Below are 13,908 nucleotides of genomic sequence, written 5' to 3'. Positions count from 1 at the left end.
AAATAATTGAATGAACACAAATATCTAAGAGTAAATATGAAGCAATTTCAAGGGGAGAGGAGAACATTAATTACTAGAGAGGAGGGTCAGAGAAGGTTTCCTCTGTGAAGGGAGCTGAGTCTTGATGGAAACAAGGGATTTCAGGAGATAGTGATAAAGAATCTTATAACCTATACAAAGACATGCAAACAAGAGCTAGAGAGTGAGAGGAAGGAGAAACGGCTTAAAGAGCTGGTCCCGAAAGAATCAGAGGCAAAGGGGCAACAGGTCTTGTAATGAGAGGAAAAAGAGAAAGTAGGGCTAAGTTGCAACAGAGAAGGTAAAGATTGAGGGAGGCCATTGCCACCCGAGTTCAAATCTGACTTCAGACATTAGCTATATGACCCTGGGCAAGTCACTTAACCCTGTTTGCCTCAGTTCCTCATCTGTAAAATGAGCTGGAGAAGGAAATGGCAAACCACTCCAGTATCTTGGCCAAAAAAATGGGGTCACAAGAGTCAAAAACAGCCAAAGTGACTCCCCAACAACAATCGACACCTCCAGGCATCTCAGTGCATATAGAACAGTGAGCAGGCCAGTATGGTTAGAACCTAGAATGTGTAAACTGAAGGAAAGAAGGAATTTTGGAATGAAATTATTTCAATCTTTCTTGTACTTTTTGGAGTAATAATATTAGATAAATCCTTTTACTTTGCTACTTTAGTGGGAAGTTGGGCAGAGAACGCCATTTCTGTGCACACTTATTTAGGACAATTCTTTAATTTTTAGATTTCTCCTAAAGGAAACATCAACTCTTATTTTTTCAACAGGGAAAAATGACATATTTGGAGAAATGGTTCATCTTTATGCAAAACCTGGAAAATCAAATGCAGATGTAAGAGCTTTAACATACTGTGACTTGCATAAGATTCAGCGAGAAGACTTGTTAGAGGTTTTGGATATGTATCCTGAATTTTCTGATCACTTTCTGACTAATCTAGAATTGACTTTTAATCTGAGGCATGAAAATGCAAAGGTATATGCATTGACTTTATTTTTTTTTTGCTTATTTCTTTTAATCAGAATTGTTTTTATTGGAAAAGGCTACCTGAATTGGGGAAATGTTTAAATTATGAAAGGTGTATTCAAGAAATTCAGCTTCATGGCTTTGAAGTAACTTGAGCTGGGCCAATTACACTTTCCCCAGTATTGCAGGACGCTTAAAAACATTTTATCTTAGGTACAAGTTTAATTCTCCCTGGAATCTTGTTCTTGTGTGCTATGTTGATTCTTTCCCCATAAACAATGCTATGAAAAACCTCAGTTAAAACTCTAACCAAATGATCAAAAGTTCCAAATGGGAAGAGAACACGTTAATGAGATTAAATTAATGAGTGTTATGAAGTAAAATAGCTTAATAGAAATAAAATGCAACATAGCTATAAGCTATGTTGATCTGTATTGCTTATTGTACATTCTGTATCTATGGCTCGTATATTCCTATTCTATATGAGTATCAGTCTTTCATCTAATATCTTTTTGTGGGAGGCAGCAAGGGGGAGGTGGTATATATTATGTATTAAGCATAATTAAGCCTTAAGAAATGCTCTCCATTTCTTGACAACTTAGTGCTACACTGCATCCTAATTGTAAAAGATTACTCCTCGTGGACTTATTTCTCATTTTAAACTGGATAAAGCCAAAAAAGAATGTCTTCTCTTATGAGCTGCCTTCTGGGATTAGTAGGAAATTGATTTTTGCTCAGTGCCCTTTAATTCATGGAAAGCTTTGAAAATAGCTGCCCCACTTAGAAAATCATGCGTTTTCAATACTTGTCAAGAAGGAAACTCTACTAAGAAAACCATGAGTATGGTTTAAAGGTATTGGACTATTTTTTTCCCCTAACACTACTGTCATTCTCTGGCCACGCAATGTGTTTAAGAAGATAGGTGAATGGTACTGTGAAAGCTGCCACAGTGCTTTTTAGTGTACCCATGGGCAGTAATTTCACTAAACTGTTTTTTTGTTGTTGTTGTTTAAGAAATTGAAAGTTGGAGAAATTTTTAGGAGCAAAAAGATGAAATCATAAATTATATATACTTCATAAGAACTTGAGTGAACTAACAGTCATTGCTTAAAGCTACTAAATTCATTCTGAATTTTGCCTGGAAAATGAAGATAAATCTAAAATCTTTTTTCAAACAAAATTTTTCAGTCACAGAGACGTGTCCATCAATGACTACTGTTTCCCACAAAATTTCTGTTAACATCTTGCTAAAATGAATCAATGGATGAGATAGGATACAGCTAGAAATGAGAATAACAAAAGGTACCAAACACCATCAGACTTAGAAAACTTATATTTGTTACTGTGAAATTTAACTATGTGATCATTACCACGTAACTAAAGATCATAGTTAATTTATGATTAGTTAATACATTTCTGCTATCTGTAGTGCAAACACATTTTAGATTTTTTTTAATTTAACCAAACATTGCCTCATAAAGCCCATTTGCATCAAAGAATTGTTTCCAAAGCTTTATGATATCACTTCCAAATGTTAGTATGAAATAACTTGAATTATACTATTCTGTCTTCTGAAGGAGAGGCAAACTGACATAGGGGCCAAGAGTCCAGACTCAGAGTAAGACAGTCTGATTCCAATTCAGACTCTGACATGTAATCAGTCACAGGCAACCCACTTAACTTCTCAGTGTCCCAGACAACTCTCTCATACTAAGTTATATACTATTTGCTGACCTGTGCCAGTGGAAGGGGTTTCTGCACTTGAGGTTCCCTACACTGATGACATCACACATCCAGACAAAAGCAATAACATGATTTGAAGATGAACATTAAACAATGCATGGTAGTTATTTGTCTTTGAGTTGAAATAATTTTTAAATTCTTATAAGTTAAAAAAATGTGACAGCAAGGTATTCATATTCAATTGATCTAATTTTCTATTACATCTTTCTGTTCTATTTATAAAGGCTGATCTCATAATAAGATCACAATCTGCAAATGATTCTGATGGAGAGAACTGTAAACTTCGGAGAAGGAAATTGTCTTTTGAAAGTGAAATGGAAAAAGGTAATCGATTGCTTCTAATAGCCCACTGTAGATTCTGTGCGTTCTGTCAGTTGTTCACATATGTACATACACACACACATTACAGTTCTGATGATGAATAAGTTCTGGTGCAGAGTTTAGGATACCTGTGGACAATAATATCTCAAGGATATGCAATTTCATGCATGTGGATATCCCTTTCATTGATGCAAATCACAACTCCAAGCGAATGGTTTTACTCAACAAAGCAATATGAATTGTTGTGGTGAAAGAATCCCTCTCCTGATGAGGTGATCTTCTGGTGATGAGCCTCTCCAACCTTAGCTAGGCTGGTCCTCAGAAAGTGAACGTACGGTCCATACTTAAAGTTTTTTCAAATGCTGGATCTAACAAACAATATGCTTCACTGACATAGCTCTTGAGAAAGTAGGACCACCCTTGGCAAAGCATGATGTTACATGATCTCATATTAGAGTAGGAAGATCAATAAAGGCTAGCATTCATTTATGTGATCTAATATACATACATGTGTATATATATATATATATATATATATATATATATACACATATATAGTTGTTGTTCAGTTGTTTTAGTCATGTCCAACTCTTCATGACCCCATTTGGAGTTTGCTTGGCAAAGATAATGAAGTGTTTGCCAATTCCTTCTCCAACTCATTTTTCAGATGAGGAAACTGAGGAAGACAGGGTTAAGTGACTTACCCAAGGTCACCTGGCTAATAAATGTCTAAGGCCAGATATGAACCCAGGTCTTCCTGACTCCAGGCCCTGCACTCTATCTACTGTGCCACCTAGCTGCCCTATATATGAATATATATACATATGTGCGTGTGTGTATTTATATATATACATATATATGTGTGTATGTTTATATATATACATATATATAATACACACATATGTGAAGTTCTCATTCAACTGCTGATTCTGATAAGTAATCATGTGTTTTCAGCTCATTGGCATCAATCTAATATTGAACCTAAAAATTATAAATGTATGTAGATGTTCAGTGCCATTCCTTAAAAAGTGGATCCCAGTTGTAATGGTATACTCCATATCATTCTGAACTTGTTTCCTTTCTCCAGAAACCTTTGCAGAAAATTTAGGGAAAAACTGGTTTTATTTAAATAAGTTATTACTAATAACTAAAATCATTTGAACTTGATTTTATTATTCTTTCATCAAAACTTATTAGACCATATGGAGTAAAAATTAGGTTTCTCATGTGCTGTGAATAACTTTTTAAAAGTTATTTCATTTGCAATATGAACTTCATTTTTTTCAGGTTCACAGTTCTCTTTGCAGTTTATCTCTTGCCCCAAAAGATCAATGAGTAATATGCATATGTAGCGGCATTTCTCATTATTCAAGAATACAGCAGTATTCCACACAAGATGTTTTGTCTCTCAGAAGAGAAAATGCTATTTTAGAAAGGTAAAATTATCTTTCACTGAACCAGAGAAAAATAAGAGGAAAAACATTACTAACAAATCTAATATATGTGTGTATGAATGTGTACACATGCTTTCAGAGAGACAAATAACTCTCATTAATTTTAATATTCTTTGTGGCACTTTTCTGATTTTTAACATATATATATGATCAAATAACAGATGCTAAAGAAGATATTCTCATTTGTGAGGTTTCAAATCTTCTCACTTGAGTTTCTTTCTAGCCACAGAACCCTTTAAGTATGAAAGAAACATTAATTAAAAAATCATTCAGTTTGTTCTCCTGCCTTTTCCAGGACTACATTTATATTATATCAGAATAAAGATAGTTTATGTTTCTTAGAAACATTCAAAGCAGATGATTCAACAATTTCACTTAGTATTTTATGTATTTATGCCAAGGAGTACTGGGGTTCAGTGTTAGTTTTTGTTTTTGAATTCTTTAGATTTTTGTTCCTTTTATATTAGTGTAGTTGAATATTGAAGCAACTTCAATAAGTTTTTATCAGAATAGTTTTGTTAGCAATTAATTTCAGTTATATTGAAAGCCTACTCTTCTCTGTTTTGCTTTTGGATACTTAATACAACCTTTTCTTAATGGCTCTTGCATAGCTAACAACTCCTACTATCAACAAGATCATTCTGATCTAAATCTATCATGCTTGCTTTAACATAAAGATGGAAAGGTCTTCTAGGTGGGCGTCTAACAACTGACCTAACCTCAGATACTAGCCTACAGTCTCCTTTCATCTGCCTCCTCTCTGCCAGCATCCTCTCTGTGGAGTATAGTAGGGTACTTCAATCCCATCCCATTGGTGGAATTTTCCAAAACCACACACCAATTTTGAATCACCAGTTGCTGTACACTGGTGTCCCTGCTTTCCTGAAGGCAAGGAATTGAACTTTTGTCCTTTATTTCTCTTTTCTTGAACCTGGGGGTTATTTTTACTATCCTGAGGGGTCATGTTGCTGGACACTATCTTAGCCTTAGTTAAAAATTTAACCATCTTAACCAACAAGTATAAATAACTAACCCAATGCAATAAGGGGACTATAAAATTACAGTTACCCTTACTGTGTAATTGAGATTACAAACACCAGACAAGGATATGTATTAGGAGTTCTGTTTCTGGTTCAGTCTAGTGTCAAGCCTTTCCTTTGTCTTTCTTTTTCCTGTGGAAATAAATGTGGTTAGTACAGAATAGAAAATCCTCCAGGTCTGAGAAGGCAAGAATCTGACTTGATGTCAGTGGGTGCTGGGGAACATGTCACCAGTGCAAAGTCTTCTATTTTGCATGAAACAAAACAAAATACATAAACAAAAAAAATTTATACTTTGGCTGTCTACATGGCAAGAGCTTTGTACATGATCCCACTAGACCTGGAGATGAAGACAGGAATTGTCTATCAGTATCCTGCAACCTCTAGAGGACTATGATCCTATCTGCTCTTTAGGCTAGTGATTTCCCCTTTGAAACTCCCTGGAATCCATGGCATAGCAACTGCACCCCCTTGAATTCATAACTAGAATTCTAGACCTATTTCCTCCCTTGTAATGCATATAGGTCTGACCATAGCCTACCATAAGATTCAATCCAATATTTTGACGAATCTGTGATTTTTTTAATGTAAATACTCTTTCCAATGGTACCAAAAAAAATCTATCCATGTCTTCCTCTCATTTGCAACTGTTTTCTATGATCTCCCATAAATTATTTATGAAATACCTGATTTTAGGTCATAGGTTCATAGGATAATAAATTTAGAGCCAGAAGAAACCTTAGATAGAAAGTTAAATGCATCATTCAGGGTCACACAACAAGGAAGAGTCAGGATCAAGAACTGAATCCAAGTGTTCATCAAATAGATACTATGAATGGACAGATCAAGTAAGGGATTTTTTGAGGATTGTAATTTGAGAAGGGATTAAAAAAGATCAGAAAAACTGAGTGAGTAGAATAGTAAATCAATTAGGGAAATGGAAAAGGACTATCTTGCTTCAGTGAAGGTCTTGTGGAGTAACAGATTTGTAGCAGATCCAATCAGCATGGTTTTGTGATTTCCTCCAGCTTCATTTGGCAGCAGCACATGAGTAGGAGTAAAGCCAACCAGTGGCTGGAGTAATCCAGAGATCATGCTTGGAACGGCAAGATCAGAAATAGAAGGAAGGGGCAAGAGACTCAAGAGAAGGGGATAAATCTAAAGCTGAACTGGCTTCTTTTTAACAGGATGATGAAATACCTACTGGCACAAAGGTAGTAGGTTATAAATGTAGAAGGAGGCATGCATCATGGACGTGTCCAATGTTTTGTTTTGTTTAACTGTACTCCTTTGTTATAAGAGAAAGATTTAGAGGAAGAGCGGGTTTATCATTAAAAAGTGACACTGACATTTTTTCCAAGGGCATCAAAAAAAAAAAACAAAAAAATATGATATGGAAAATGAGAGCTCAGAGACCACCTGTTCATAGTCACAAAGCTCTTACTCATTGGAGTTCTGATTTTCCATGTCTCCTGACTCCAAGTTCATTACTCTTCCTACTATAGTACCTTAATTCTCAATCATCTAATGTTTCTAAATATTGTTCATATCAAGGATATGTCACAATATGCAGAATTAATTATTTGTCTGGAACATCAAATTCTTAGAAACTTGGCATTAGCCATAGGACTTTTCCTCCCATGTCTATTTAATCCAACGTATAAGCACAAAATCTAACTCTTGAGCAGGCTGCTTCACAGGTCCTTTTGAGATTCCCTGATTTTTCAGAAGGTTAAGATGTCTCCTCTGAACTCTGCAGATATCTAGAGACTAACTTCAGAAAACTCCAAGTGGCTCCCAAGAACAATTAAGAAAGTATTCTAATACCATTGCCCCTAACCAATGCTCCATGTGTGGGTCACTCAATTCATGATGCTATGTTTGATTTTCAAATGCTACCATTTGGTGGGGCATCAGCTTCCAATATCAATATTCATAGACAGCCTGAGGGAGGAAAAAGAGGATACATTTAAGGATTCATTAATATTAAGTGATAGAGGGTACCTAAATAGAGGGAAAGGAAGATTCCCATAAAATGTATTGATTATGTAGGAATCATTTTACTGATCCACCAAAACTATATTTTGAAGGGAAATTTTCAATAGCAACTACAAATCTGTTAAGGCATGCCCTATGAAATACTTAGTCTCTGAGTTCAAAATTAATCTTTTCTTGGAAGTGGCTTGCCTGCATAACCTTCCCATAAGAAAACATACACAATTCCATAAGATCTTCTAGTTTTCTTGGCATGCAGAATTTTAAAATATATCTTTTTTATTAGTATATATGGGTTTTGCATCAAACAAACATTTATAAAGTTCCTACTGTGTCAGGCACCAGGGATATAAAAGGGGAAGAAAGACAGTCCCTATCCTCAAAGAGCTTATATTCTGTGAGGAAAAATATGTGCATGTACATATAAGGGCATACAAAATATATACAAAGGAAATACATAAAAAATGATGGGGGGAAAGATTAGGAGAGAAGAAACTAGCAGCCAAGGGATAAACTTCATTGCCAAATATATGCTCTCCCTCTTGAACCCAGTATGGTGTTCCTATAACAAAGAATAAAAAATAAAGCCCAAAAAACAGTTCAACAAAACCAAAACATTAACCACATCTGACAATATATGCAGAGCTCCACACGAATTGTCCCTTTTCAAAGGGACAGCTGTGCATTTTCTCAACTCTTCTGGGGCCTAGCTTGTTCATTATAAGTATGTGGTGTTGAGTTTTTGGTTTGGGGGTTTTATTTTTGCACTTTCCATTTATATTGTTGTAACCATTGTATATACTGTCTTTTTGACTTGACTCACTTCACTCTGCAGTAGGTCATATAATCCTTCCCATGTACCTCTTCATTTGTTGTTTCTTGTGATACAATATCATTCCATGACATTCAAAGTATCAGAATTTATTTCACCACTCCCTGACTGATGTCATATGCAGAATTTCAAGTAACCATTTCCATTGTAAATGTAGAAGGATCTAAGTGTAGTTTTAAAAGAGTCTTCATGAAGTTTACCTTCCCTTTCCTTCTCAAAGTTCACGTCCGAGTTGCACGGAGGCTACCCCTCTTTCGTTAGAATTCTGCCTAGAGAAATGCCACTCTCCCTGTGGTAGAAATCAAATTCTATCATTTAGCAGATTAAAGATAAAAATTAGAGTGAGATATCATGTAAATAGCCTGTCAAAGGGTTATGGGTAATATCCAGATGTCTGGGTCGCAATTAAAGTACATGAAGAGTTATTATCTGGAAGATGGTGATAAATTGTTCCTTATCTTCACTGAGGACAAAATAAGACATAATAAAGATCTTGCTGACAAGCAAGCCAAGTTATGATGGCAAATGAGTATTTTGGCAGAAATATAAACTGATGCGAGCAGCCGTGTCTTAAAGTTCACTTTTTTCCTACCTTGCCTATAGTTGGGTTTCTGAAAGTTCCTCTTTGCCATTTAGATGAGAATTCTCCTAACAAAAGCAGTATGTCAAAGAGGAAAAACCACTTGACTGACAGTGAAAAAGTAAATGTCTACCTATCTATCTTTGTAGCTCTTTTTCCATATAAAAGACTAAGGAAAACAATATTTTTAGTTCCATAGATTTGTTGGGCAACAAACTACTAAGCACGGAAGAGCCTCTAAATCTCTCTAAGGCCCAGTTTCCTCACCTGTAAAATGGTACCCATGGTACCTATCTCACAGAGCTTTGGTGAAGATCATTGGTTAGTGTATGTAAAGCACTTTGCAAACACTGAAGAGCTATATAAATGCTTGTTGATACCATTACCATAAAGTTCAAAATGTTGAAATTTAGAACGTCTAAAACTGTCTCCATCTTTCTTTCCCTCAATCCTTTTTTCTCCTTCTGACCTTCCTTTCCACTAATTCTCTCATATGAGAAACCTTGTGATTCCTCCTCTATTTCCACTGATCCTTTTTATTGCTCAGTAATAGTGAAATCCTGAAATATATACAGGTAAACGAGGCTGGCCCTAGGGAGAAATGCCAAGTTAGCACCACATTTTCCTTCCATCTCAGGCTCTCATGTTTCCCTTTGTTGATCTAGGCCTCCCTGGTTCATCAGACTACCTAAACCTCATTTTCTGAATCCTTCCAGAACTCTTTTCCAAACCAAAACTTGCTTATCACATTGACTCTTTGCAAAAAGAATTAATAAACTTGAGAAACAAAAAAAGAGTTTAATGACAAATCATTAATATTATATTGGTTTCTGAATCCAAAAAGGGGAACTAATAGTACAATGGGGGAAAAGCACTAGATTTGAAGTCAGAAGATCCATGTTTCAATCCCAGTTTTCAGGACCTTGAGCAAGTACTGTTTACTTGTCTGGAACCCTGTTTCCTCAGCTATAGAATGAAAGAGTCAAACTAAATGATAAGTATTGATTGACCGTTCTGACTAGAAATCTATGACACTATAAATTTTTGGCATCATCACAGTCTGATAGGTGGACATATATGGGATTTCAGTGGGTTTTCTTCTTTCCCCCTCTCCCATGCTTTTGTGGTTGTTGTTCAGTCATGTCCAACTCTTTGTGACCCTCAATGGGGTTTTCTTGGCAAAGATACCAGAGTGGTTTGCCATTTCCTTCTCCAGTGGATTAGGTAAACAGAAGTTAAGTCACTTGACCAGGTTCACACAGCTGGTGAGTGTCTATGGCCATATTTAAACTCAGGTCTTCCTGACTCCAGGCCTAATGCTCTATCTACTGAGCAACCTAGTGGCCTCCCCGATATAATGCCATTTTAATAGATATTTCTTCTATCTATCCATAGGTAGATGGTTCTGTGGGTCAGTTCCTTCTACAAACAAATCTCTATTTATTAAAGATTTCTAAGCTACCTTTTTTTGTTCAGTTTCAGTCTTTTATATAGCCTCTAGAGGTAATCTATCATATGCCCTAGAGTCAGGAAAACCTAAATTCAAATCCACCTTCTGGCAACAACTTACTAAGCATAGAAGAGTCCCTAAATTTCTCTAAGGCCCAGGTTCCTCACCTGTAAAATGGTACCTATGGTACCTATCTCACAGAATTTTTGTGAAGATCATTAGTGTATGTAAAGCACTTTGCAAACATTGAAGAGCTATATAAGTGCTTGTTGTTAATATTACCATAAAGTTCAAAATACTGAAATTTAGAATGTCTGAAACTGTATTTACCTTTCCCTCAATCCTTTTTTCTCCCTCTGACCTCCCTTTTTGCTAAGTCTCCCATATTAGAAATCCTGTGACTCCTCCTTCTATCTCCTCTCCCACATCCCATCAGGTACAAGTTCTCCTGATTCTATTTCCACACTATTTTTGCATCTGTTTCCTCTTTACTTTCACTGTCACCAGAGCAGTTCAATGCCCCATCCACTCACCTGAACTATTATAATCGGGTCCAAATTGATCTCCCCTCTTCCATTCCCTTGTTCGTTCCATCTATCCTTTACCCTCTTCCCATAATGTGAGTAGGACTCACATCACTGCTCTGCCCAACCCTTCAGTGACTCCCTCTTGTCTATAAAGTTCAAACTTTTTTGCTAGATATGGTCAAGATTGGCATCACCTACTCTTCTGGTCCTATTTATACCAATTTGCCTTCACACACTCCATGACATACCCCATTTGGATTGCTCACCATCCAGTGCTTTTATCTGTACTTAAAGAGTTCCCAGCCTCCCCCATCTCACCATAGCGAGATTGTACAGTAGACAGGGTGGAGGGTTTGGAGTTTGGAAGAGTTGAGTTCGAATCTGGCCTCAGATATGAACTAGGTGTGTGACCCTGGGTAAGTCACTTATCTTTAATTTTCCACAGATTTCTCAACTGTGAAATGGAAATAATAATAGCACCTCCCTCCCAGAGATTTTGTGAGGATCAAATGAGATTATAATTGTAAGGTGTTTTGTGTAGTGCCTGGCACATAGTTAAGTTCCATATAAATTTTAGTTTGTTATTATTATTATTCTTACTAGCTGTGTGACCCTGGGCAAATCATTTAACTTCAATTTACCTCAGATATCTCAACTGTAAAATAGGGATAATAATAGCACCCACCTTGTTGTAAGGTAGTTGTGAGGATCAAATGAAATGATCATTATAAAGCACTGAGCACAGGGTCTGGCACAGAGTAAACACAATATAAGTAATAGCTGTTATATGTAGCAAATATTTGCATGTTACCAGGTTGTCTACAGGTATGAGAAGTGAATGTTTTGTGTCTCCTGGAAACTGCATTTGGGGGATGATCAGGTCAGCAGGATGTTCACATTTTAGAAGATTACCAGAAAGAATGCCAGCCTTGTCCTTCCTAATACTTAGTATAATACTGATTTCTTAAAATATTCATAATAATAACTCAGAAATATTTTTACTCTCTTCAGTTCAAAAGACTCGCTCCAAAACGTGGGTCTTTTTAGTTCAGCACGTTGACTTTCCTTGTGCTTAACAGCCTGTCACAATTATAACATTAATAGTATTAAGGGCATAACTTTTGCTAAGAGGCAGAGAGGAACTAGACATGAAAAAATCTTTCTTTTTTATTGGACATAGTTGGCATATGGAGCATCAAAATTTCTAGCTTTTCTCACTCGTGATATGTCCACAAAAAATCATATATTTGTTTCATTGGAAATATTCTTTAATCTACATTTAGATACAATAGGAAAATCTTATACCTTTTACACTACATATTTCAAAATGCCAATTTGATGTATCATCCTATTGTATCTGGAAACATTAAGGTGCTATATAATGCTAATTTTCCTTTAATTTTTTTAGTCATAATGCTATGACAAATAGCCAAGTTGAAAACTAGTTTTTTCCTGAAAATAAAATTATTTATATAAAAGGATACCTGATTTTGAGAGAAAACTATTTTTAAAAACTACATTTGTTGAACTCATAATAATTACAGATGTAATAATACAGGAATAAATTGCTTAATTACTGAATACAACTCAGAATCTCTTAAAATTATGTTATCCTGTGCTATTATTAGCAAAGAGAGCTATCTGTTGTTCATTACCTCCCTTTAATATAGGGAATTATTTAATGTGCAATTTTCTAAGTTATCCACCTTGATAAGGTACAGATTTTTCTTATTGGGATTTTGGTTCCTAACTTGCTGTTTTAGTATATAACTTTATTTTTAAAAGGACACCATATCCTCCTTGTTCTCCTACATGACTGACCACGCTAAATATCTCTTGGTCACAATATCACAGTCCATAACTATGGGAATGCAACAAAGCTTTGTCATGGCTGCTCCTGTCTCTCTACCCTTTATTTGGTAATGTCATCATTTCCAATGAGCCTAATTATCAGTAAACTACAGATGAATTCCAGATCTCTCAGAGAGACTGCATGGAACAATAAAAAAAAAAAAAAGTAATGTAATCAAAGTCATGGTCCCTGGGTTCAAATCTCACCTTTTTTCATTTGCTACTTATGTGACCTTGGCAGGTCCCTTAACCACTTAGTTTCCTAATGATTAAAATGAGGGGATTGAAATAAATAACTTCCAAGGTCCCTTTCAGTGCTCTCTAGTTAGATTAGATTAGATAGATATACACATATATACATATGTGTAAATAGTTACACACACATACTATGTACAGTACATGGAGCTTTAGTCACTCTACTAAGCTCTAGACCCACATCACCAACAGCTTATTGGCCATTTCAACCAGGATAGTTCATTGACATCTCAAACTCAACATGTATAAAAGAAATTTCATCTTTTTTGTAAAAGCTACCTCTCTCCCGAACCTCTATATGTGTGTCAGTGGAAGCACAATCCTTTCAGTCTTCCAGGTTTGTGACTTCAGTGTTATCCTTATCTCTTCACACTTCCCTAAAATCTGATATCCAATCACTTGCCAAATCTTGCCTTTTCTATCTCCACAACATCTCTCAAATCTATCCCTTTCTCACTAGTCACACAGTCATTTCCATACTCTACCTCTACCACTATCACTAAGAATCTTCTCCTATGAGATTCATTCAATCCAAAGTTATCAACCAATACAGAATTTCTTAGCTGTTATCTACAATCCCTAGGGACACTGTCCCTCCTTTCTCAATGAGTTAAGTGCCTGGCTCAGTCTTCCTTTCTATAACAAATAGTCCTTCTCTCATTCTACTGGATTTCAACATATATGTTTATATTCCTTCAAAAACCTTAATCTCTAAGTTCTGCTCCTCCACTCTATATTGGAGCTATACAAGGTCATACTCTTGACCCTACTATCACACACAGGTATTCTACTTCCATGTTTAAGAACTCTAAATTTTCTTCATCTGATCAAAACTTTTTAGAGTTCTTGAACAT

General features: G+C 35.7%; 1 protein-coding gene across 1 annotated transcript in view; it reads left to right on the top strand.

The window, feature by feature from the left end:
* The window catches only part of KCNH7 (potassium voltage-gated channel subfamily H member 7), a 632,488-nt gene that overhangs the window by 581,737 nt on the left and 36,843 nt on the right, over positions 1-13,908 (top strand). Inside the window, exons 10-11 of the mRNA XM_072612165.1 lie at positions 810-1,015; positions 2,974-3,073. Of these exons, the coding sequence (XP_072468266.1) occupies positions 810-1,015; positions 2,974-3,073 (306 nt within the window). The remainder of the gene's footprint in view (positions 1-809; positions 1,016-2,973; positions 3,074-13,908) is intronic.

This window comes from Notamacropus eugenii, chromosome 5 (assembly GCF_028372415.1).
Source record: "Notamacropus eugenii isolate mMacEug1 chromosome 5, mMacEug1.pri_v2, whole genome shotgun sequence".
NCBI lineage: Eukaryota > Metazoa > Chordata > Mammalia > Diprotodontia > Macropodidae > Notamacropus > Notamacropus eugenii.
Note: the sequence above shows the minus strand (reverse complement) of the source record. Positions and strands in the feature narration are given on the sequence as shown.